We start from the raw sequence: 25120 nt of genomic DNA on the forward strand, positions 1-25120 counted from the left end.
ATATGTATGTTTTGACTCCCCATCTTCAAATGGCAGACTACTGTGCAAAGAACAAGGGGGATGGCAGGGGAGCTGCATTCATCATGTATATGTGGTAGGCATCTCATACTGAACAAAAAAAAATAAATAAATCTTTACACCTGGTCTCTCCACAATTCTCTGAGCACTTAAGAGCAGACGCTGGTATGCGATATCAGATTGCTCACGTCTATCTATCCTGCCTAGATACACTACAGAGCATTTATATTCTACTGGTTTACTACTAAAAACCAATAAACTGCAAGTGGTATAATAAATCAAAGTATCTTTCTGCATTACCAACACTTTTTAAAATTTGGTTGTTTGTAATGAGTCTTCCAGACATGAACGCATGTGAACAAAACCCTAACAGGATATGTACGTTTTATCTTATCTGCCTAGCTGAGACCACATGGGGAAAAAAACACCACCTTTAGCATCTAGTCTTTGAACTTGACTAGCCTTAGAACGTTGTCACTCTACTCCACTTAATGGGATATTGATTTTTTATACTTCACTCTCTGCAAATCAATATTCTAATAGATGCACAATAGACTGGCAGAAGGATAGAGAGTACATGTCCACTAACCTGATGGAGATGATTATCCAGAAATGAAGGTCAAATCAAAAGAAAATTTAAACCTGACATGAGAAGAGCATCAGCACAAAGAGAAGAGTCTGTAAGCAAGGGAATTTAAAAAAAAAAAAAAAATAATCCAAGATTAACTAGAGAAGGAACAAGACACAACCTAAAGAGAGCATGGATAAAGCAGCTAACAAACTCTCAACCTGGGAATGATAAAGTCACTTTGGACTATCTGCACTCAATGCCACCATTTTAGGAAGCACTTCAGATCTCCCGCAGGAAACATCTCCAGTATATCACACAGGAGATGTACTTCCTTTTAAAGTAAAATAGCAAGTTTAAACATCTCAGAACTATCTGAACAGCCTATTCAGAACAAAGTCAGGCAGAAACCACATGCAATGTAAAATAAAATACTTAAAAGGAATACCTTATCCTTCAAGAGATTGGTTCTGTAGGAAACTAGGAAGCTGAAGGCAGCCTTCAAACAGGCTCTTTTAGCAAAAGGCCTTATGATCACATCTTTCTGGTGCAGGCAGCGAACAACTGTTTATGCTATGTAATTTAAAGTGGCCATCTTCCATGGCCTATTAACTTGCTGGTGTAACTTAAGGCAAGCTTGAGACAGAAAATACTCCAATGGTCCAGACAAACAAAAGACCAGAGCAAAAGTATTCCTGGGGCGGAGTATCCCCATACACCAGTGCACTGGGAACTGAGTGGCAATCCTACTGAAAGCCACCTCAGGTGTTACAATTGAAGCCAAGTTGCAAAAACATGCAAAGTGCACTCTCTTCGCAAATAAAGCAAACCTCATGCCAGGCTACAGAAGGAGGAACACAGATCCAGGGGAGTTAATGTTCTCTACTTGTCATGACGAGGTAGCGATGCAAGCTATGGCCAGCTGTGGGCCCTCCAGCTCAAAAGATATGTAGAAAAATTGATGATCCAGCAAAGGGCTACCAAGATGGTCAGGAGACTAAGCATATGATCAATAATAAAAGTCTGAGTAACATACACTTGTTTATTCCAGCAAGGAGGACACTATGGGGTAATCTAAAGGAACTCTGTGAAGAGTAATTACGAAGGTAACAGAGTCAAACTCTTCTCAGTAGCGATAAATAAGGCATAAAGGAAAAAACCCCACAGTTCAGGAAGTTCAGATTTTATATTTTGAAAAAACTCTCACTAGGAGGCTGGTACAGCCCTGAAACCTGTACCCAGGGAGGCTGTGAAACCTCAGATCTTGAGAATTTTCAAAAAGTCAGCTCAAGAAAGCCACAGCTGACCTGACTGAATATTGGCAACTCTCCCAGTTGAAGAAAGGGTTGCACCAGTTCACCAGATGATGACACTACCAATACATGAAATCACTGTATTATGTATTAATCACTCAAGATTGCTCAACTTCCACCACACTGACATTAAAAAGAAATCTCTTAGAAAAAGCTTCCTTGATTCCAGCACCTTCTGTCTACCAGAAAAGACAAGAAGCTTTGTATCTAATTTCTTCTAGACTAGGATTGTGCCTCGTTTTCTGAGCACAGCTCCCTTACTTGCAGTCTGATGAGTCACAGATTCACATGCACCCCTGAGCTCCACCACCTTGTTACAATACACAGCGTCAGCCATGAAAATTCAGTGATGAAGTCAGATGAAGACAGCTTTCAAATGAACTCGCTGTTCCAGACACAGTTAACCTTCCAAACTCCAATTATCAGATAGATATTAAGAAATCTGAGAAACTGCAGAGAACACTCATAAAAATGATTAATGAGCAGAAAGCATTATTTATACAGGGAGAAAAATCAACAGCTAAATGCATGCAACGTATCAAAGAAAAATGATTCATACAGTCTCATCCTAGAGACAGCATAGCATGCTGCAAAAGAAATTCACAGCTGCACCAGGTGCCTTAGTTCAGCATCACAAAGTTCACATACAGTTCACTCTTTCAGCCCTGTTTTAAGCTTTCTTTCAACAACAATTTTACATAACAAATTAAAATCAGCTTTCATCAATTTTTCACCCAACCTGGACATCTCAACAGTTCAACCCATTCATAGTTCAATACAATAGAAGCCCTGGGTGGGAGGAGGAGGAAAACACTGGATTTTCCATGACCTTTTGCAGATTTCCAAAACCCCGTCTCCTGTGCATGTAAGCAATCTGTTTCTTTTACTACAAAGTAATGACTCATTACTTCTGTCATTTAAAAATTGAAAAGAATTCCATCTGGCACCAAGGATTAGCAGCCAAATTATGTGTGTCTTGATCTAAAGGTCAATTTGGCAATAACAGAAAGCCCTAAACTAAAAAACCAAAGTGTATTTTAATATCTGCAATCACTCAACATTTCAGCATCTCTCTCATAAAACTGATCTACCACCTTCCCCACAATGAGAAGCGCTCACAGGATGAGAGCATCAATCCCAAGATGGCAGCACTCAGAGGCATCCACAGGAAGCAGCTGTACTGCTGCTGCTGGGGTGGACAAACCCAGAGTGATGGGCTGTGTGTATTTAAAGCCTTCCACCATTTTTATTCCATTCAGTTATGTATGAAGCATTGGTGCTACAGGTACATTTCCTTTGCATTCACATCAGCATACGCTGATCCAAGGTTTAAACTTATCAAAGTCTTCCCCAAAATTACACTAACCAGATACTGGGAGGCACTGACCTCCAGAAGCTCCTCCTCCATACCTTCCCTTCTCTTACAGGCTGAATGCAATCCTAAACAAGCCCAATCATTATCTTCCTATCAATTCTGCTATCCCCATTAACTGTCCAACCCCAGAAACATGGACTTCACCATCCAATCTCACCTGTACCTCTCCTGGTGTTGCTCAGCTCCTCTTCACAGGCAGGAGTAAGGAGAAACAATAGGTTGTTGTGGTTTAACCCCAGCCAGCAACAAAGCACCACGCAGCCGCTCACTCACTCCCCCCCACCCAGTGGGATGGTGGAGAAAATCGGGAAAAGTAAAACTCGTGGCTTGAGATAAGAATGGTTTAATAAAACAGAAAAGAAGAAACTAATAATGATAATGATAACACTAATAAAATGACAACAGTAGTAATAAAGGATTAGAATCTACAAATGATGCGCAGTGCAATTGCTCACCACCCGCCGACCAACACCCGGCTAGCACGAGCGGCGATTCCCTGCCCCCACTTCCCAGTTCCTACACTAGATGGGAGGTCCCATGGTATGGAATACCCTGTTGGCCAGTCAGGTGCCCTGGCTGTGTCCTGTGCCAACCTCTTGTGCCCCTCCAGCTTTCTTGCTGGCTGGGCATGAGAAGCTGAAAAATCCTTGACTTTAGTCTAAACACTACTTAGCAACAACTGAAAACATCAGTGTTATCAACATTCTTCGCATACTGAACTCAAAACATAGACTGTACCAGCTACTAGGAAGACAGTTAACTCTATCCCAGCTGAAACCAGGACATAGGTGAAGACTCTTCCCATTTCCTGGATGTTGCAGGAACAGGGATCAGAAAAGTCATGTCCCACCACAGGGAAAGAGACACACAATATCTTGTGGGAAGAGCACAGAGCATGCTCCAGGGATTTCTGTCTCCTAAGTCTGAGGAGCTCATATCTGGATGTGATAATTGATTTCAAAAGGAAAACACATGGTTCACGCAAAGGGAAAAATGGAGGTGAAAAGATGTTAAGAGCTTCCTCAACCTTAGGCCCCAAAACAACTGATGCAAGAGCAAACGCAAAAACCAGCACAATCACCAGCAACTGAAGAACACAAGTCTGATTCCTTTCTCCTAGCCACAGCTCAGTTTACAGTTCACAGTGAAAAGATGAGGCAAGACCAACCGTGACTGCTCTACATTCATCACGCTGCACAGAAGCAACGTTGTCATGATTGCTTTAGAAAAACATCCTATCTAGTACTAGCAAGGCCTCCCAGATCAAGCAAAAGCTTGGTTCCATGGGTCCCTATCTCCCTTCATCCAGAAAACTCATCTGACTGAATTATCTCTGGACAAAGTAGCCAAGAGGAAAATTAGGGCCTTGCTCTGGATCCCTGTAGGTACAAAACCTGCCAAATCTTTTCCCATCCCCAGACAGGAGGCAGATGCTGTCTCCACTGCCCAGCTATATGTGGCAGAATTTCTAGGCCTAGTAAGATCTGAACACAAAACTTCCCACCCACATTACAAAACACATTAACTTAAAAAAAAACCCCAAATATAAAAGTTTAATTATAAGTGTAAACCAGCCAGGAATAATTAAAAAAAATAAAAAGCCAAACCCAAACCAACAACAATAAAAAACACCCAAGCTCTAACACCTTAAAAATAAACAAGGATTTACAGTCACATGAATTAAACTAACTCACTAGTTTGTAATTAACATTTAAAACTACTCGGGCTTGAGTACTTTCACACACATCACACAAAGCCGCACCGGTTTCTGGAGGGGCAACCCCGTCTCAGGGAGCGACCCACGGTGGCAGCCACATCGCCTTCGCCCAGCCCCTGGCTAAGGGCAGCCTCATCCCACGGGTGCACAGCGACGCGGAGCTCCCCTCGCCGCCCAGCGCCTCCGCAGCGAGCGGCCCGGCACCACACCAGCGTCGCTGAGGGAGGGAACGCCACAAGATGGCGGCTCCCCGCCAGTGCCAGGCGAGCTCCCGCTCCCGCGCTGCCGCTCTAAGCCGCCACAGCGCCTGCGCGCCCGCACGCCCTCGCGTCCCTCCCTCTGTCCAACCAAAGAGAGGCTTCGGCGCGGATAGCCAATCGCCGCAGGGGGAAGGGGCGGGGCCGGAGCCATGGCGGCCGGGGCGGACCTGAGCGGCGGGCTGGAGCCGGTGGCGGTGGGGCTGTGGCCACCCGGGGAGGCCCCGCCGGCCTTTCAGGTAGGGGCGGGGGCCGCGGCCGCCCCGGGAACCGGACCGGGGAGGAGGAGGGAAAGAAGGAAGGAAGGGAGGGAGGGAGAGAAGCAGCCATCGCGGCCCGGGCCGCCTGAGGGAATCCGTTTGCCGGCGCCGTCCCCTCAGCAGCGACCCCGTCCCCTCAGCAGCCATTCCCCTCAGCCGGCCTCTTCCCTCAGCCACCCGGTCCCCTCAGCAGCCCGTCACGGACACGAGCAGGGCGGGGAACGCGGCCCCTACCCTCTCGGGCTGAGGCCGGGCGGGAGGGCTGCGTCCCGCGTTCCACCCCCGCCACCGAGCAGCCGGCTCCTCGGGGCTGGTCTCGTCACGTATATAGACGCGGTTTTTCTCCCGATACCTGGCACTCCGGAGATTTTAATCGCGCTGTTGAGATGTCACCTTTTAGGAGGAATAAAGCTCTTGCGCTACAGGGCGTCAGCGCCGGCCGGAGGCTGAAACTAGAGCGGGAGTAAAATCCTGACAGGCCTGGCAGAGGCTTCCCGCTCCACAACCATCTACAGGAAAAGATGCCGTCTAGAAACACGGGGCAATACCTTAAACGTGTAACTTTTTTCATGCTTTCTCAGGCATAGTCCAGTTTCTGCCATTTTCTGTATTACTTGTAGTAAGTTCCAAACACGTTTCCTAGAAGTACACCCGGTTGCCTAGGATGTTGCTTCAATGATTAATTAGAGGGTATTTAGAAAACAGAATGAAGCAGCTTCAAGTAAGCCTGGGGAAAAAAAAGACCCAAGCCAAATAGACCCTAGCCTTTCTAAATGGCATGGTGTGCTGCTGATATTTAACAGAAATAGGAAAGCTTGTAGTCTGTGAATGGGAGAAGATGTGAATGGAAAAGGGACTATTAAACTTGGTTTTGAGTAAAGCCAAATGACTGAGAAAGCTGATGTTTATGAAAAAAGAAACTTCCAAATGAACTGGCATGTTTCCCAACACCCAGAAGCTACCAGACATATGCTACTGTGAAATGTAATATTTAGTAATAGCACATACTCTAGGTTTCTAAATAAAGCTTTGCAAGCTGAATGGCGAGAAGAAAGTAAAAATACACGTGTAGCTGTCTATATTTTGTAAAGTTTCTATCAGCTTTTATTTTGCAACAGTCCATGGTTCTATAATCATTCACCTGCTGGGGGCATTGGTGTAATTTTGAGAAAGTGATTTTCAGCTTTCATGTGCTACCCTCACAACAGAGTAGTTAGCTCAGCTTTTTTGTACATATGTAGAGGTGTGCTAGTGCACACCATCATCACTTTGTAACAGAATTAGCAGGAACAAGTTTGAGTGCAACATTTTGAATAGATAAATTGAAAGTATCTTAATTTTTAACAAAAATGGGCATTTGAAATTCTGTGACTTAAAATACCTATAGACTAACCTTGTAAGTAGTTTTTTGAGCGCTTCGAAAGGGGGAGAAATTACTTTAAAGATACTTTGCTATTTAAATAAAAACTCTATCTAGTAAACTAGATCCAATTAGATGACATGTTTTTCCTGCTAAGATATTTTTTTTTTCTGGCTAGCAGACTATTTTGAGAAGTCCAGTCACTAACAGACTATCGATTCTTTTTCAGCCTATATGGAATATCTGGTTTGCATTCTTTAAAATGGTCTAGAAAAGTTAGAATTGTAATTAGAAGTTTACAGGGAAAAGAAGTGTTCATTATTTCATTTCATTTCCCCACATTCAGAGATCAGACATTGCCAAACACAGAATTCTTAAAAATATGATAGCCTCTGTGGAAAGAAGCATTAAACATGACAAGGATTTGACTCTTGTTCTCTTTGCAGTATAGCCCAGACAACGTCGCTGGAGCAGATGGAGACATTGACCCCACTGAAATCACTTTTCCAGGGTGTTCTTGTCTTACCAGCTCCTGCATGGTTCACACATGCTCGTGTCTTCGCCTTGGTGAAAATTACAACAGTTTGTGCCTGAGGCCTACAGGGGAAGAGGAGGAGTACACCAGGCCTGTTTTTGAATGCAATACCATGTGCCAGTGCGGTGAATCCTGTCAAAACAGGGTTGTTCAGAGGGGCTTGCAGCTCAGACTTGAGGTATTCAAGACTGAAAAGAAAGGGTGGGGTCTTCGTACTCTGGAATTCATAGCTAAAGGAAGATTTGTTTGTGAATATGCTGGTGAAGTTTTAGGCTTTAATGAGGCACGTAGAAGAATTCAGGCCCAGACATCAAAGGATTCGAACTATATTATAGTGGTGAGGGAGCACCTCCATAATGGTCAGATAATGGAGACATTTGTTGACCCTACATACACTGGTAACATAGGCAGATTCCTGAATCATTCTTGTGAACCAAATTTATTTATGGTGCCAGTTCGAGTTGACTCAATGGTGCCTAAACTCGCACTTTTCGCAGCAACTGATATTTCTGCTGGAGAGGAACTTTCATATGATTATTCTGGAAGATTCCATAATTTACCAATAACTAACAGAGAACAAAAATATTTAGAGGAAGATAACAGATTGAGAAAACCTTGTTACTGTGGTTCCCGCACATGTGCTTCCTTCTTACCTTGGGACAGCTCCCTCTTTTCTGCACCAGACACTTGCTCAGGGAGCTCTGCATAGCTTTTCAGTCCCAAAGTATACCTAAAAATATAATTTTCCTTAGCAGTTAAATTGCAGTTGAATAAAACTCTCTGCATTCCAGCAAGGAAGCATGTGTGGTTTTGAGTAACAGCTGGAAGACAAGATTTTGAGAATAACTTCATGCAGCATCCTAGAGACTGTTTTCAAGGTGGATGGTATGAAGGAGCACTGCAGCTTCAGGATGTTCCAAAGTCAGTTACTAAGCCAGGCCTGGTGGTTTTTTCTTGTTTTCTTCTGACAGCCTGCTGTAAGTTAAAGTACCTCTCTCAATTTGTACCTTTCAGAAAAACTGAACTTTAATATTGGTACACAGAAAGGACGATGAGAAATGTTACTGAAAATTACACAAGAGAATGAGGCAAAGGAATGTTGATATTTGCAAGAAGGGCATGAGGTTTCTTAAATACCATTAAAATAAATTATTTTTTTTAAATTACTTGCTAAAATTTTTTTGTTCAACAAAACATAAATAGCTTATTATTATTGTTGTCAAAACTTGTCCAGAAAGATTAGCTTGAATGCTTCAACCCTCACCTTTTCCAGTCAAATCTAGCTGCATGCCAAAATCTGGTTTTAAGTGACTAGTTCAGTTTCATGACCATTTAGCTGCTGTGTAAACAGCGCAGTACTGCCAGCTCCAAGAATTACAATCATCCCATCTTTTTAAATCACATCTATCTCAAGGCTCATCTAATAAGATTTCTGCAGTAATAGCAAGCAGCACATCCATGTTACTTTCCAGCACTATGATTATGCTACTTAGGAAGCAAATTCCGACTCTGCAGTCTAAAGCAGTATGATGCTGCTATTCTGACTTCTGGAATAGATTAAAGTAGGAAATACAAAAGTACGTCTCAACAACAACAAATTTGGTTTTTTTACATAGCTGAATAGCTGACAAATACGCGAGCATTCCTTTCAGCTACTGATTTGTTTCCACTGTTCCTGCAGAGTCGGACAGCGTTAAGCAAGGCCTGTCCTCTCCCAGCAAAGGGAGGAGATTAGTGCCTCGTTTTCATCATTCCTGTACAGGTCTAACACATGTACACGGCTTTACTGAGCATCTTCTCACACCAGGGATACAGGAGAGAGCTTGCTGGATGAGGTATGTTCTGCAACTGCATGTTACGTCACTCTACTTCCTTTCAAATTAAGGAAGCTTCAAACAAACAGGCTTGTTTTGAATTTCCCCCAGCTTTGATGCACAAGACAGATAAACTGCAATGCTACTTTTTACAGTCGTGCCACAGTGCACTATCAGCAGCACAAACCCATAGGTTATTTGCTCTGTACAGTTTGATCTTTAACTGTATTCATAACCTTTGACATAACACACGGACACAGAAGGTTGCACATCTCGGGACGGGGATGGGGGGGGAGGGATTGGCTGTTCTGCAGGCCATTAGAAACTTTTTTTTTTTCCCCCCAAATAAAAGACCACTTTGATTTGGACCTGGAAGATTAACCTGATACAGACAAGGGATAGTTTGTTGCTATTATTTTGCTATTTGCTAAACAAAATCTTACTTTGTGTTTACCTATTCTTCCTTGATAAGGTTTAGTGTTAGCTTTTTCCCATTTAATATATATCTTCATGCTTCTGTTATGAAGAACTGCTGTTGAGATTTACATATGGCTGTGGTTTTAGTTTAAGAGAAGGATTACTGCGTGGTTTTTCTTAGGGTTAATGATTAAAGCATCACTTCTGTCAGTACAGAAAGCTTCCAAAGGATTTCAGTTGCTTGTCAAAAGCCACTTACAAGCTGAGTGGCCATTAACTTTAATCCTTGCCTCATTAAGAGTGCCTGCTTCTCCGAAAGAGTTCTCCAGATCCCGTAACTCAGAATGGACGCTGCACTGTCTACCAGAACACAGCTTGGGTTGCAAGGTCTCTTGTCCTAGTTAGAGGCTTATCTGGTTTTCTTCCCTCAAAGGGCATTGCGCCAGCCACCCAGACACTTACAGCCAGTGGGACTGGGGGGGCTGGGAGCGGATGATCCAATCTACTTCCTCTTTCCCTCCTGGAAAAAGTTTCAAGACTAGTTTTAATACCATCTGTATTCCTCGTTTTCAAAACGACAGCACGGTTTGTTAGCTTCCTGTTACAAATATGTACTTGGCATGATTTTGAGTAGTTAAGGAAGTGTAGATTAAAAAAAAAAACAAACCCTGAAACATAAAAACCCAATCACCATTAGCAATATCTAGTCCTTGCATCACCAGCCTTAAACCAGAGAACACAGCCGAGCCTTCTGTCTCTGTGCAATCCTACCCTTTCTGTCCCAGCCAGCTGATGCTGCTTCTAGCAAGTGAACAGAGTATCAATTATCTGGTTAGAACAAACTTCCACAGCACAGAAAAAGAAGAGAGTGTTGTACTGTTGAAAACAGCCAGCCACATTAAAGGCCTTGCAAGAACATGAAATAATAGGTTGTCATAGAGTTCTAAACCATCATGGCAATCACTAATGGCCTTTTTCCACACAGCATGTGCATTACGCTTTGCTATGCCTCAGCACTACAGCTGTCTGGAGGTGTGGAGCAAAATCCTACTAAAAAGAAAAAAAAAATCCCCTAACAAGGGACTGAAAAAAGAAAATAGACTCTTGTTTGTTCCTGCTGCATTTCTGCTGGCTTTTTCCTTCAGGTTCCTTTCAGCTTCAGAGTCCTGGTCTACCATTTCACAGTTTGGTGTGCTCTTTCACAATGAATCCAATCAAAGAGCTCTAAAGACTGTGAGCTCCCTGTAAACCTCCCTCCTCCTTTTTACTCTCAAAGTGCAGTAATAATTATCAACATTTCAATATTCAATACTCACACCAGCGCGGAGATTTACTTTCCCACTGAAATCTGATCACATTTATTACAAGAGCTTTCATTAAATATCCTTGAGTTAAACACAATAACCATTATCCAAACTAAAGCAGCATGGATGGGACACATTCCATCATCTCTGCAGAACAGGAAGACTTTCCCCCACGTGCTGCCTGCAGCCCAATGAGCACTGACTGACATATACCTGATGTGGCATCATCAAGCTGTTTATTTAAATAAAGTCATAAGAATTTTCCAATATAGGGAATTGTGTGCATTTTTTTTAAGGAGCAGAGACATGCCTTTTAGAAAGACAGAAATAAAGATAGAATCTTTCCCTATTACTCTGTGTAAAATAGATGTTTTTAATACATAGATTTTAATTAAACACTTAATGGTGGTAAGGCAGTCTTTACTACACAAAATATTTACCACAGCTTTTATCATGCATATGAGTGCCAAGTCATAGTGGTGTATTCTGGAATCATTTTTTTCTGCTTGCTAGAATCACCTTTACCCGCCCCCCCCCGGAGGCTGGTGTTTGTTGAAGGGCTCCCCAGACATCCCCCAATATCTTCTTTTCAACATCAAACACTGAGTGGAGAAGGAGCTGGCAAGCAATGGATTTGTATTAACCCCAGGTTGTATTAAACCCAAACCCAACTTACTCCAGAAAAGATAATGCTGGGAAGGGCTGGCATCAATGCAAGAGTTTTTGTTAATCCACCATGTTTTTCACTGTTTGGTCTCAAATCAGCCGAGAAGACAGCCGAGTTCAATCCCTGTTTTACAGGCAGGCAGCAAGAGGCCTGTTAGAGGGCAGCCACAAGCTGACGGTGACACGTTCGACAGGACAGCCGTTCTGGCACCAAGCTTGCCGCATAGGCAATCGCTTGGTCAGTCTCTGCTTAGAGCAAGCAATTGCCTGGCACAGAAACAGGACCAGATACCGTGTCCTAGAGTGAGTGACAGTGCAAAACACTTGGTGAAAGGCCTGAAGTACATTCAGATCCCACAGTGAGATAGCTCTTGTTATTCCCATTTCCCTTCCTCCTTGCTAAACTGCCTCTCCTTTTAAATGGGATTTTTTTTTTTTTTTTTTTAACACAACAGTTTCAAAATTTACCTTATTAGGCCTTGGGGCTCACAGTTACATCTGCCATCTTTTCACTTTAGTAATCTTTTATTCAAGTAGAATCATTTGTTAGCTTCAGTTTTTAATGATATAGGGTTTGCAATTTGTAAGTCCTCAAAATAAGCCTACACCGTGTCCAAGAACCTCAAAGGAAATTGCCAGTGTTTTTCCATCAATAAAAGACTTCAGCATAAATAAATGCTTGAAATTTTATTCAAAAATGTACATCATTTCTAATCATCATCACCCTGAGGATTATCATCCTGCAGCTGCAGAAGGCACTTTCTAAAGAGGAGCAAGTATCTAACCAGAAAAAGCACATTTCTGGACCCGATTTTCACTGCAACAGGAATGTAATGCAAGGGCTGCACTAACTGCTCCTGCAGATAGCCGTCTGTATTCCAGTCCTTCTTGTACAGTCCAGTACAATTTTCTCTTAAAGCCGTCTCGAAATTTATAAAGTCCTTGTTTGTTGGAGTTGAGTGTAGAAATTCAAACTATTACAATAAATACAACTATTTAATAAAGATTTTTTCAAAAGAAATTATTAATTAACCTTTTAAAACAACTGGCATGTTTCTGCTCAGTTTTGTGCTAGTTAACTCCAGACTACTCTTGCTAAAATCAACAGAATTCACTGATAAAACATTTGGTCAGGATAAGAGTCCAGGCCAGGTTCCCCAAAGATAAATATGTGAAGGTTTTTCAAGCGCTGTTGAGTGGTGTTGGATTTTTTTTTTCCCCTCAGCAGGAAGTTTAAGCACTAGATTTTTCTATTCTGTGTCATCGACAAGTGACACGCCACACACCTCTTCTTCCTCGGTGGAATTCAGCCCCTCGTGTCTCAGTGTGACAGCCCGCTTGGTCACCGCGGCTCCGGCAAGGTGTCTGCTGCGCAGCGGAATCCCAGATTTGAAGCAGAGCTGTCGGGAGTGTTTTGACTGCGGGCTGCACAGCGGTACCTGTAGCAGTAAGACTGCAGAGGAAAAGCAGAAAAAGTGAACTTCAGAGTATAGCACAGCTTGTGCTTCCTTAGGCAAGCGTTTGTTAGATTAATATAGCAAAATGTTTCAAATGCTGTTGGACAGATCAATGAACTGATACAGATCAAAATGACTGTGTTAGACGTAAGGGTTAGAAATCCCACTGTCAACAGAGAGCAGTTGCAGCTGATATAAAAGGTAGTTTGAATGGCAAGGTGTCTGATAACGTGAGTGTCAACTAATAACATATCCTGCTCTGGGAAATGGCTAAAATGACCATTCTGCTTCTCCTCAGGGGAAGAGGGAGCGGCTCAGTGCCTTGATCTGCGTATTGGTGTACTAAGGGATGACTGGAAATGGGACAGGTACTGGCACCTGTCAAAAAACATTTCACTGAACGAGATGGAACAAGAAGGAGGGAGTAACTGGAGGCAAACTCCTTCCCAGAGTTCCTAGCATCAGCTAGCATGCTAGAGATGTTTATTATCAAGATATAATCTGGACTGGTGGCTATAAAAACATTTACATTTAAAACTAAGCCACTGAAAATGAGTCAATTGCATTTCAGATATTCCTAGTAGACAACTTTTAACACTATTCTCTTCCAGAATGGGCTGCAATCACACCGCAGCCACCTCTCGGAAAAGGAAAGGTGGAACTGTCGTTGCCATTTCATTTCTTGAACCAAAAAAGGAGCGCAAGATTATTTCACAGGACTTGTCCTCACACCCATCAGATACAGCCATTTGATGCCACTGATGCATGTCGGTGGGAAACGTCTCTGCCTGCGCTTTCATTCGCAGTATTGTTCGTCTTGTGCTCGTAGGATTTCTGCGATAAACCAATTTAGATCAAAAATGTTATCTTAAAAGATTCTGAAAAGGACTGCTGCAGGGTGCTTTGTACAGGTTGTTTTAAGAAAGGCTGTTAAACTTGCACACAACCAAGTGAATATAAACAGGACAAGCTCAGACATCTTTACAGCAAGGTACAGACACGGGTCTAAAACATGTTTTGTACATTCCCTAGCTGTACAGATTTGGCCATGTCTCAGTGCACGTTAATATACTTACACTCCTTGAAAAAAGAAAAACCTGTGCTATTCACGGTGCTACAGATTCTCAATTATCTGGCATTAGGAACGGTGGTTTCCAAACTGCAGAACTAACCAGTTTAAGCGGTTTGCTACATTAAGGTAGACTGACTGCCCAGAAGCAGTTATCCATCATAGCGTGGAAGGATGACAGTCACACTGGTAATTTCACCGGTACAGCACTGGGGTAACAGACTGTGTGTTTTATGTAGCAACTCCAGTACAATACATCCAAGTTCTGCCCCATTTTGCTGTTACTTAAAAAAATCTGGCTCAGGCTTTTTGTTCCTGTCTTCCTGCTACAGGCTCTGGGCCTCTGACAAAAAAAACCCAACCCAAACCACTTCCCTTCAGGCTGGTTCAGCTGTGTGTAGTCAGGCTCTGAACTAGACATTGGGAATGGCTGGGTTAAAAAGCAAACTTTTTTTTTTCTTGCCCTCTGCCTTTTTTTTGGGGGGGGGCTAGGCAGCGGGGAGGGAGTGGGGAGCAGAGGAGAACAGGGAGGAGGGGGTAGTTTTTCTCCTTTAAACCTGAATCCCTTCAGGAGTTTGGGCACAGCTACTAAACAGTTCGATTTGTACAACCACGAGGGTGGTGACAACTTACACAGGCTCTGTCGTGAAGGGAACATTCCTGTGAACCCCACCATCCCCGCAGAGGCAGCAGGTCACCCATGTCTGTCTCCACGAGCTAACTACCTCCATCTAAGGAGATTCAAAGAAAAGTTCTTCACCAGCTCTTCGACAGCAGCGCAGAGCCAGGGAGCAGCCGTTGCCCTTAAAGAAGGACGCACGCTGCTGCTGTCTCACACTGCAGAAAAGCAATAGCATGGGTAGATGAGTCTGAATAGGTTTTTAGGCAGCTAATAAAGAGCCCTTGTACTAATAGTATTCAGTCGGGTTTTTTTGTCTTGATACACAGCCTAGTTTTATCACCTACAAAAAAGACTAGGACAGACTAGAATCTTCACAAGCCTTTAAAATGGGTCACATTATTCATCACTGAAGAAGAGTCTATTCCAGTGTTAATTTAATCAAAACTGCTAATTAACATCTGACATTGATTTCACCTAAAAAGGAAATCAGTGTAGAAAATGGGATCTCACTGTAGAAAATTTAATCTAATTATGAGAATGATTTGCCAGCTGCAGGCTTTGAAAGGGAGGAAGAACAGGGCAGCTTTAATAAAAAAAAAAAAAGGAGATCTACAATGAGCATTTTTTCCAGCACTGCGTGAACAGACTTTAAAACATGATTTGTGTCATGAGCGGCTATTGCATTGTGGCGTATCCAGAGTTTCAGAAAGAATTTCAAGTCTACTGTCACGTAAGCTGAAACATTTATCTCCCAACAATCTTTCTGCAAACAGCTGATTCCTTCCTGCATCGAGAGCCATAAAACTCAAGAAAGTCACATCCATACTTTCTACTCTTACAAGTATCACTGAAACACTATAATAAAAACAGCATTAGGGGCATACATTCATTTTCACTTCTACCTCAAAAAAAACCCAAAACAAAAAAACCCAAAACGTACTGGGTAAAGCAGTTTGGTTGGTTGGTTGGTTGAATTCCAAGCTAACCAGAGAAAAGTCCTGAAGAACATTAGGTATTGCTCCTCCTGAATGAAACCCCTTAGCAAGCGTCCAGGCTACCAGAAAACTCTGTCAGAAGATCATTTCATTGTCAGGTCAGGTACATTCAGAGGAAAGATCAATACAAATATACCACAGGCCTTTTCACATTACCTTGTGGCACATATAGGATCCACCCTTCTTCACTCTCTCCGTCCCAGATGAGGGCCCTTTCTGTGGAGGAAAGGACACTGGTTAGTATTCAAGGAAAAACAATTGCTAATTACAGAGTAAAGGTAAAAAGCTGAAAGAATAGGGAGATGGATAAGCAGTAGCCATAAATATTCAAAGTAAACAGATTTCAGCTGTGTCTATCTGAACCAGAAAGCTTGAAATAATTCGGTTGTAAAAGAGTTGCAGACAGGTGAGAGTAATTGTTCTCCCTCCTCACTGCTGCAAATATTTAACCTTGGAGTTGCTGCCCACTAGCCAAGAGCACACTGTGCTGTGTTTCCCTAAAGCACCTAGTAATACAGTGTAAAAAGCACAGTAGAATCGTGAGAGAGTACTGATCTTTGAAAGCAGATCTGTTTCTGTAGCTTTCAGATGTTTCCTAGCAGGAGATTAGGAAGTTTCCACACACCAGCCTGCACGTGTAGTGAAATCTGTGATTCTCATCAGTTCCACTGCTATGACACAAACACACAGACACCCGTGAGCCTCCAACAGGAACACGGAGAACCTCCACTTTTCTGAATGCAGTTACACTGTTTGGTGGCCAGTTGCCACAAGAGGCTGTAATGCCCAATGTTTGGTGCTTATTCTCTTTCCAGGCCAAAATCCAGTCTGAAACACAAGTTAGTGACTGTGCTGCAAGGCATTCCGTATCATCTCCCAGTCAGAGTGTACGAACCTCATTATTATGTGGGATCAGGACAGCTAAGGAGGTCTGCAGAAAGCACTGCACTTAGGAGCAACAACTTTGTAATTGTGTGTACATTTGCAGTGTAACGTATGTGATTTATTTGAACTGCTTGTGAAATTGGCCCTAGAATTGATTTAATGAGGTTATTTCACTCTCCTTTTTCAATTCCAGCTCCAAAGGATGGCCTAACAGTTCAAGGAAAAAGCTAAGCTTCCTTAATAACACACTATTTTTACTAGCTTTGATGCATATTTATTACGCAGGTGAACAATTTTCCCACTTCATTCCTTTTAGCCGTGACAGTTACTACTGCACTCATCTCCTGCTTAGACACTACTGCTATAATTCATGTTTCCACTGTTGATAGCAAATATTCTTACATGCTTTCTACACTCCACATGGATTGAGGAACTACTTTTAAGAAGGAGCCACAAGAATATCTGTCTTATAGAAGGGACAAACAAGATCAAGACAATAACTTGTGTTTTATTAGTTAACTGGCAAGCCTAGCCTAGAAGTTAGTACTGCCACTAAGAATCCTCTCAAAGTTTTAAGATCTGCACGTATTTCTATTTCTGTACGTTACACTAGCATGCAAGCAAAGTGTTTTCTTATCATGTACAAGCCGCCAATAAAGAGTTTTTCACTTAACTTGAGGTACAAGCTGTTTCTTCACTGGTTGGTAGGGTGTGTAAATCAAGTTTGAATTTCTAGACATAACATTAATCAGAAGAATTTGTGGAATACAGGAAGAAAAAGAGAGCTGTGATATTCTCCAGCTCCCTGCATTTTCTGCTAAGACCATTACCTATATCAAAAAATACAGGTTACAAGGAAGTCATCAGCGCAGTTTTTACTGGCTTTTTACCAGTAGGAAGAAGGTTTTTTGCCAGTTCAGAAAAAAAGAATTCATTGCTACAGAGTATGTAAATGATACCAAATAGTACCATAAAAAAGTACCATTAACAGGTTAAAAACTTACAACTGCTGAAAAAGAAGTTCTGCTAATTATTTTGTCTCCTCCTGTCCAGCGGCCAGCCATGTATCCTGGAAGTATCTGAAGGGTGCTGTGCTTTCTGCAAAGCCTTAACAACAACTCCTTGTCCAATATAAAGGCAGTCACCAGAGAAAATTTCACTTCTGTACTGTCTCCTGAATCCAGGAATAATTTCCCTTTAAGAAGTAGGTCCCTAAAGAGGGGATTTCATACGGAAAGATGCCTCTCCAGCTTTTCTCAGTGACCGCTGATTTGACCAGTTTGGTTACACCTGGTCATCACACCATCCTACCCTGTATCAGGGGGTGTAGTTGTCTCCCACCCAGCTCCTGCATTACCAGGGGTGAAGTCCTAGAAGAATCTGCAAGACAAGTATTTGTAACACTGAATATAGATCACAGGGACTGTAAGAAAACGCTGAAAGTTGATGCTGGTACTACAGAAGCTACTGACTGCATCCACTGAGATTGACTGCTTTGCGAGTCTTCATATCCAAAGCTTACCATACTCAAACTTCAGCAGCTTCACAATTATTGCAAAAGTTTATATGAGATATGCAAAAAAGAATTTGGCCTACTACTGCATTAAATACCCTACAAATACTCAAGGAAAACCACACCCAGAGACAGTGTCCGCTCCTTTCCAAGCCTGGGTGCTCCTCCGCAGGACAGGCTTACTCCGTTTCCAAGGTCTCTGGAAGTTGTCTTCACAAAACTTGCATGTGGATGCACAGATCCCCACTCTAAGATAAGCCACTCACAAGCACCATCAAACCAAACAGCCTGTTAATCTCATTTTAAGGGAAGCCAGGGTAGACCCAGTGAGAAGAAAAAACTGACCTAAAAAAAGTTACATGAGAACAAGACAAAACAGAGAACAATGGGGCTGTTAAGCAGGATTTCCCATTAAGAACTGTAATGCAAATACTGAGCAGCAATCTTTGCTATTAGCTCCAAAGTAACTTTTATAAATTAAGGAGAACATGCTAATTTAGGATTAGAAGGTTTTTCATCCAACCGTAAGGCTATTGTATGTTTCAGCAATTAGACAGGGATAACATATACTGAAGCAGCATGTGAACCAAAGTAAATGGTAATTGCATAAGCTCTTTTTATTAATTACAAATAGCTTCTGCTAGGCAAAAATTGAGCAAAGATAATTTGGTAACAGAAAAACAAGTTATATTGAAAACCCTCAGCCTCTGAAGTAGGATTACAGCACTGAAACACTTTACCACCTGCAAAAATCTGATACAGCGTTCTCCGATAATCTATTCTATTACAAAACACTTGAAAAATCACTGAAGGTAAAGAGTTTATCATACAACAACTGATGAAGTTCTTGGAAAAGCAGAAAATCACTAGACTTTAGATGGAGAAACAATCTCTGCCCGTTTGACAACTATCTATGGGCTACGTTTAATTCTCTTGCTGTTGGTATTTCCCTGTCATGCTTTGCAATTTAGCAAAGGAAAAGATAAAAGAAGTTGGAATAACCAGCTTTCCTTACAGTTGTATCCAGCTACTTGCGTATGTACAAAATCGAATGCACAAGTAACTGTGTGCAAGAGACCAACTGGATTGATACCTTCTCAGCTCATGACTGCACTCAAATTAAGGGAGGTTAAGAGAACCACAAAGCCTCAAAAGTTAGAGCACAGTTAATTCAGTTCTCCTTCCTAGTATTAAAAATGCAGCTTACAAACACTTTCAGTCTGATTTGAAGGTTATCGTGGAGTTAAAATTGGAACCACAACACTGAACATACCAGGCAGCGATTATGCTTTCATTCCATATGCAGCTCAGCTTCTCTATAAAAGGCACCACGTTATCACCAAGGTCCCTAGCAAAGCCACGTGGGCTGATCTGAAAGCAACCAAAACTGAGAACGACGTTCTTGTTCCAGGCTGACGAGCATCACCATTTACACTGCCTTGTCCTTTTGTACAACAGGTTTGTCTGCCCAAGGAGAACGTGGTGTTGGAATCAAGTCTTGCCTTTCCTTCCTCTAACGGTTTGATTTTGCATCCTGGGCAAGGCCCTACTTAGCGCTACAGACCCAGGACTTCAAAGTCCCCCCGATGATCTGTCGGCATCCCCGCAGCCACGGGCTGTATTTGCATTCCTTCACTTCAGGAGCCCTTTGCCACAGCTCCCAGTAAGTTCGCAGCTCAGCCACTGCGGTAAAGCTCAGGGCAAGCAGCTGTCCTTCCCCTGTTCTGCACGTCTTGTTTTTATACGCCTTTCTCTACCCCAGCCTTGCTGAAGAAACCTCAGACGCGTCACAGGCAGGAAGAAACCACTTGGACTCTACTTGCTTAGCATATGAAGTGGAACGATTTTGTGAGGTAGGTAGAAGGGTGCTACAGCTCCTTGGTCTATGTGTAGCATGAACCATCCCTGTTATCCAAAATAAGGCCCCGATCCCAGCTCCAAGCTGAGATAAAGGAAGAAGCCAAGTCCCTACAGACAGACTGGAGTAAGAGATTTCAATTTCTTGAAAGGTGTTAAGAGCTAGATGTCCCTTACCGGCGACACCCTCCTCCTGACACTGTGCACAGGAGTTCCATACACACCCTTCCGACCAGAGCCCTTTTCTCCGAGTGGTCTTCCTCCTGCCTACATCACTCGCTTACACTTTCACTTGTTTTACAAAGAAAGTTAGCAGTCCTTACATCTGCAGATGTAGAAATGTAAACTCATTCCTGTCTGAGCACTGGCTGCTTAGCGACTACTGAAAAAACCCCAACCAAACCCCCAAAAAACTTCACTGCTTTGTCTTCTACAGAACTACACAGACTTCAGGTACGGCATCCTGAAAAGCCAAGATCCCCCCAGTCAGTAGCTTTTCTAAAATAACGCATGCATTTAACATACTTGGTAAAGTAAGAACGTACAAACATTATCTAAGTTTGGCCAGACAACGTTACAGTTCAATATCACTTATTTCTTGTAATGGAGAAAAGGAGAAAGCCTGCAACGTTAGTATTTGCTCATGCTTGTATCCTCCTTATAGATAAAGGAAACCCGCTTTGATTGTGCTTACCCATAATAAAAACTAATCGGAGCACAGCAATTAAGGTAACATCCGACTAAAACAAGCAAATCTTTGTTCCAAACAATACTGGTTTATGCCATTATCTGGAGAAGTGTACCATCTGATACTGAAGTGGAAGGATGTTTGCTGTCCATATGTAGAGAGCCAGAGCTGTCCAGACTTTGATCCCAGATTTAAAGAACAGAATTTACTCTATATTGGCAAGTTCATTTTGTAGTATAATGTTGTTACAGACATATTATAGGCTGATTGCATAATTACAAGCGCTTGTGCATTCAATTGCCAAAGCTTATAAGTAGGATTATTCTCTAAAGGGTTATTACAATACATCATAGAAGCTTTTTTTTTTAAAATTAAAAAGAAAGCTGTATTTCTTTCATTACATCAAACAAATGCTTTTTGAAGTTGCATCATAATTTTCTATGCACCATCAGCTACATGGCCACTCTGTCTTGAGCTAAAGCAGTTTTCAGAGAACTGCAGGTCATAAGAAACTACACACTGTATACAAAAAAACCTAAACCAGAAGTCACCACAATTAAAATGGCCCCATAAAGGAATTGTGGTTTGACTGATCTCTCACACACACTTGGCTACTGTCTGCCAAATTATCATTTACATTTCACAAACAAACAAAAAACAACATGGTGCTTCCTAGTCCTGTCCTTCTGCACCAAGTAGTAGCAGCAATATGTACTGAAGAAATATTTCTTGTGAGTCTGTCTTAAACTCTGGATTTATTTCCCACTCATGAGAAACATCAGCCCAGAAACACTTCTGACAACAGCAGTGTTCTGGCTTTTCACCCACTGCCAATACTGGAGGAGCTGAAGTATCAGTTTTACATTTTCTCAAGTGGATTTTATAATCCCCCCCCCAACTCAGTTTGGCCACATAAAAACTACTTTGCCTACATGATTAAGACATGCTGCGAGACTGTCTTTGTATTGCAACTCCAAGATGTCTTCAAGTGCAAACAACATAATTTCAGAGAGCAGCAGCAGGACAGCTAGCTCCGGGATCTCCTGGCAGTCCCTCAGGTGAAGAATCCCTTCAGAAAGGGCCCCCAGAATGCACAACGTGTACTGGAGAACAGCCGTGGTAGATACAGCCTGGCACCCTGGATCTAAATGCACAACAAAATTCTGCTTCGAAAGGCTTTTAGTGGCTACTGAACACACAACAGAGACAAGAACTACGCTGAGAGGTGAGGGGAAGTTGGAAGAACAGGTCACAATTGAGACACACTATTCCACTTGAAATTCAGAAAATTTAGAGGGTTTTTTCCATTTCTACATGTAAAAGTTTTCCACAGACATTTGGAAGCCATTAGATTTGGCTTATCCTGTTTTTTTCTGGATTCCTGATACATGGGATTTCCCCTGGACTAGCCTGCTGCACTAAGTGAATGATTACCAGCTTGGATGCTTCCTATTTTTTTCTGCAAGACTAACACAAGAATCATGTGTTTCATATCTCACAAAATGGAGAGACCATTCACTGTGTTGCAGATGACAAATGAGGTTATCCACTATATACAAATCGTTACTGAAAACCCCTCCAAATATAATACTGTTTATTTGCTTTCACAGCTAGTCTCAGTACAGTACACTAATCTCCACTGATCCTGTATGCTCATAAAATGGGGAGACTTTCATTTGCTTAAGTCAAAAATGAGCAGAAACATTTGCAGCTGGCTGCACAAGCTGATGAGAAGTAGAATTCAAAATAAAAGCCACTTGCTCCTTATGCTTTGAACAAGCTGCTACTACCATACAAATAAGTGTCTGGACTGGAATAGTTAAAGAGTGATACTAATGTTACACTAACGCTCTGCTCTTGAAAGTTACATCCATAACATATTATGATGTCTTTCAATGCCACTAACTTTGGAAGTTCTGGCTGCATCCCCAAAACCCCACCATTGCCAATATCGTCCAGTGTTCCTGCCACTCCACAGCTTATAATTTCAAGGACACAGTACCAAGCTCTGCATTCTATATTCTTCTTGAGCTGCATAAAAAAAATCTTTCAAGTTTTTTTATTTGCCTTCAATACTTAACTGCACAGGTCCTACACCTGGCAAAGAAGAGGAAAAACATTGTTTGTTCCATTGTTAGAGCATAAATTAAATCTAACACCTTAAAAAGTGGTAAACAACTTAAAGCATTTTCAGGTGTCCCAGTTTATTTTTGCTCTTGGTAATTATTTGTGAGTGCAAGCCAATTGATTACAGAAAAAAACCCACCTGTGTGCAAAATTCCATACATTCCTTGTAACCAATCCACAGTATACCCAAAATCTCTCCAGTACTAGAAAACTGCTTTGAAGATTCCAGTTGTTAAACTAAATACGTTAAAAAACTTTCACTAAGCTCTGACCCTCTAGAAGAATTCCTACTCTTTTAGGCAGAAAGAACACATCCTATATATAGGTTATGCTGACTTGTACTCTGGAGAGACTTAAGAGGTTGGCTCTGATAGATATGGTGCTAATCATTTTTAATGTCTCAGAAGATACTGCAGCCTGGCTATTTTGGGACACCTTTTCACATTATGAGATACGGTTTCCTTATCCATTTAATCAGAAAAACCCTTTGGAATTCACTTTGAAGTGCTCTGCCTCAGACACTACATTCTGACAATTAGTTTCGAACTGAAAAAAAACCTAAAAGCATCATTGTTAACACCTAATTTTTAAAAACTTTCTGAAGTGTCTGCAAAATGTTTGTGCTGAATTTAAAAACCTTAACAAACCCATAGCCACCTAACAGAGAGCAGAAGTCACAGGGCACTTGTTTCTCACCATCACCTGAATTCAACACTGAAGCGCTGCTGCATTGACATTATTAACACAAAAGCGTATCATTTAAGTAAGTCATTCTAATGGAGGTGCACCACTGCAATACTTAAGATGACAGATTTTTCTTTTTTTTCTCCAACCGTCATACCACAGTAGCTGTAGTTCAGCAAAATACACGATTCTAGCTAGCTGGATTTTGTGCAACTTGGACAAGTTGGGAAGGCTGACATGGGCAGAGAAAACTATTTTTCTTTATAAAATAAAATAAGATGAAGTTAACTAGCACCAATGGCAGGGAATGGATTAGCTGAAAGCTACAGTCTGGATGAAGACTCCTGGAGATTCTTTCCATTATTACCACAGTAACTTCCACATAAATTAGTTGTTTCATGCCTTGAGCCTATAAAAGCCAGCCATCTTACGTGAAAAAAAAAAGCTCTAAGACTTTGCCAGTGATGACACAAAGCCTTTAACAGTTTAAACAAATAATGCACGTTACTAACCTACAGACAAAACCAAACAAAAAACCGTAGAACATATCTAGGTGAAATAGACCCGAGATGTGTTACTTTTAAGTTCTATATACACACAGCATCAAAAGTGTTTCTGTTCTCCAGACTCAGCCTAGTTACTCTATTTTTGCTTCCCAGCGTCGCCCCTTCTTGCTAAGGAAGACGACTGCTAGGGAGCCGGGCACTTTTCCCTGCCCTGAGAGGTCACTGCAGGAACAAGCAGCCAAAACTGAAGTAGCTGTCAGCCCGAGAACCAGATGAAAGAAGAGGGACCGTTGCAATACGCTACCGACTGCCAGACTTGTGTTCTTTCCCAGGGACACAGATGCTGTTTGTCTCTGCAAGGGGTCCTTCCCCTCCACTCCAATTAAGGCAGCACATGCAGATCATTAATGCTTTTGTTCCAGGCACTGAAGCTTCAGTAGTGAGAGGGTTAAAGTAGGATTTTCCCGGTACAAACCTGGGTGACCACACAGTCAGGAATGGAAAGCTCAGCCTTGCTCGTTCTCCTCCTCCTCCGACTTACGAGGCTGCAATCAAATCAATACTCTCCTCTGATATGGGAAAGTTTGCTAGGTTTATTGTTCTTCACTTTCACCTAAATTTACATTCTGCTAGCTACTCAAGACTTCATCTTTAGAAATGTTGCTCGTAAACTGGCCTTGCTTCCCCATTCAAAAGGTACAGGAAAAAAATTATCCTTAATTGCCTATAAAAAACCCCACCAGAATGGAAACAGAATTGCAAGACAGCAGAAGTTTCTTTCCGAATCAATCAGTACGCAAACAGGGAAAAAAAAAAAATAATCTAAAGTATCAGCTTGAATGCTAACTGTAAGTTCCATATAAATTTTAGCTGTATGTGTATGCGAGCCATGAGTCAATGTTAGAAAGAGACAGGTGTGTTTATACATTCAAGTGACAATTGATGCAGTACAGCTTTCCATTATTGCTGGATTACAGAACCTGGCAGAAAACTTTGACTACTGTGAAACATTCAAATCGCATCATATGTATTATTTGTGCAGTATGTGATAAAAGTAGTAGATGGAGATACAACACGGCCAAGGTCCCAAAGGAAAAGGAGGTTCTTCAGCCA

At 42.0% G+C, this 25120-nt stretch overlaps 2 protein-coding genes across 2 annotated transcripts in view; one reads left to right on the forward strand and one right to left on the reverse strand.

Moving 5' to 3' along the window:
- The first annotated feature begins 5390 nt into the window (after positions 1 to 5390).
- Positions 5391 to 11854, forward strand: LOC126049982 (histone-lysine N-methyltransferase SETMAR). Its single transcript, XM_049827174.1, has 3 exons — positions 5391 to 5487; positions 7315 to 7581; positions 9085 to 11854. The coding sequence occupies exons 1-3, from the start codon at positions 5401 to 5403 to the stop codon at positions 9136 to 9138; spliced, it is 408 nt and encodes a 135-aa protein (XP_049683131.1). The 5' UTR covers positions 5391 to 5400; the 3' UTR covers positions 9139 to 11854.
- Positions 11855 to 12110: 256 nt separating this feature from the next.
- Positions 12111 to 25120, reverse strand: part of SUMF1 (sulfatase modifying factor 1) — a 38726-nt gene continuing 25716 nt past the window's right edge. The window contains exons 8-9 of the mRNA XM_049827173.1: positions 15904 to 15963; positions 12111 to 13057 (exon numbers count right to left, since the gene is read on the reverse strand). Coding sequence (XP_049683130.1) covers positions 12947 to 13057; positions 15904 to 15963 — 171 coding nt within the window. The 3' untranslated portion in view covers positions 12111 to 12946. The remainder of the gene's footprint in view (positions 13058 to 15903; positions 15964 to 25120) is intronic.

Source organism: Accipiter gentilis, chromosome 23, assembly GCF_929443795.1.
Source record: "Accipiter gentilis chromosome 23, bAccGen1.1, whole genome shotgun sequence".
Taxonomy (NCBI): Eukaryota; Metazoa; Chordata; class Aves; order Accipitriformes; family Accipitridae; genus Astur; species Astur gentilis.

Excerpts from the sequence above, each read along its gene's own strand:
- LOC126049982 (XM_049827174.1), top strand. The coding sequence starts at position 5,401 with ATGGCGGCCGGGGCGGACCTGAGCGGCGGGCTGGAGCCGGTGGCGGTG. Across the intron at positions 5,488-7,314 it reads AGGCCCCGCCGGCCTTTCAG|TATAGCCCAGACAACGTCGC; the intron begins GTAGGGGCGGGG and ends TTCTCTTTGCAG. Across the intron at positions 7,582-9,084 it reads GCTTGCAGCTCAGACTTGAG|AGTCGGACAGCGTTAAGCAA; the intron begins GTATTCAAGACT and ends CTGTTCCTGCAG.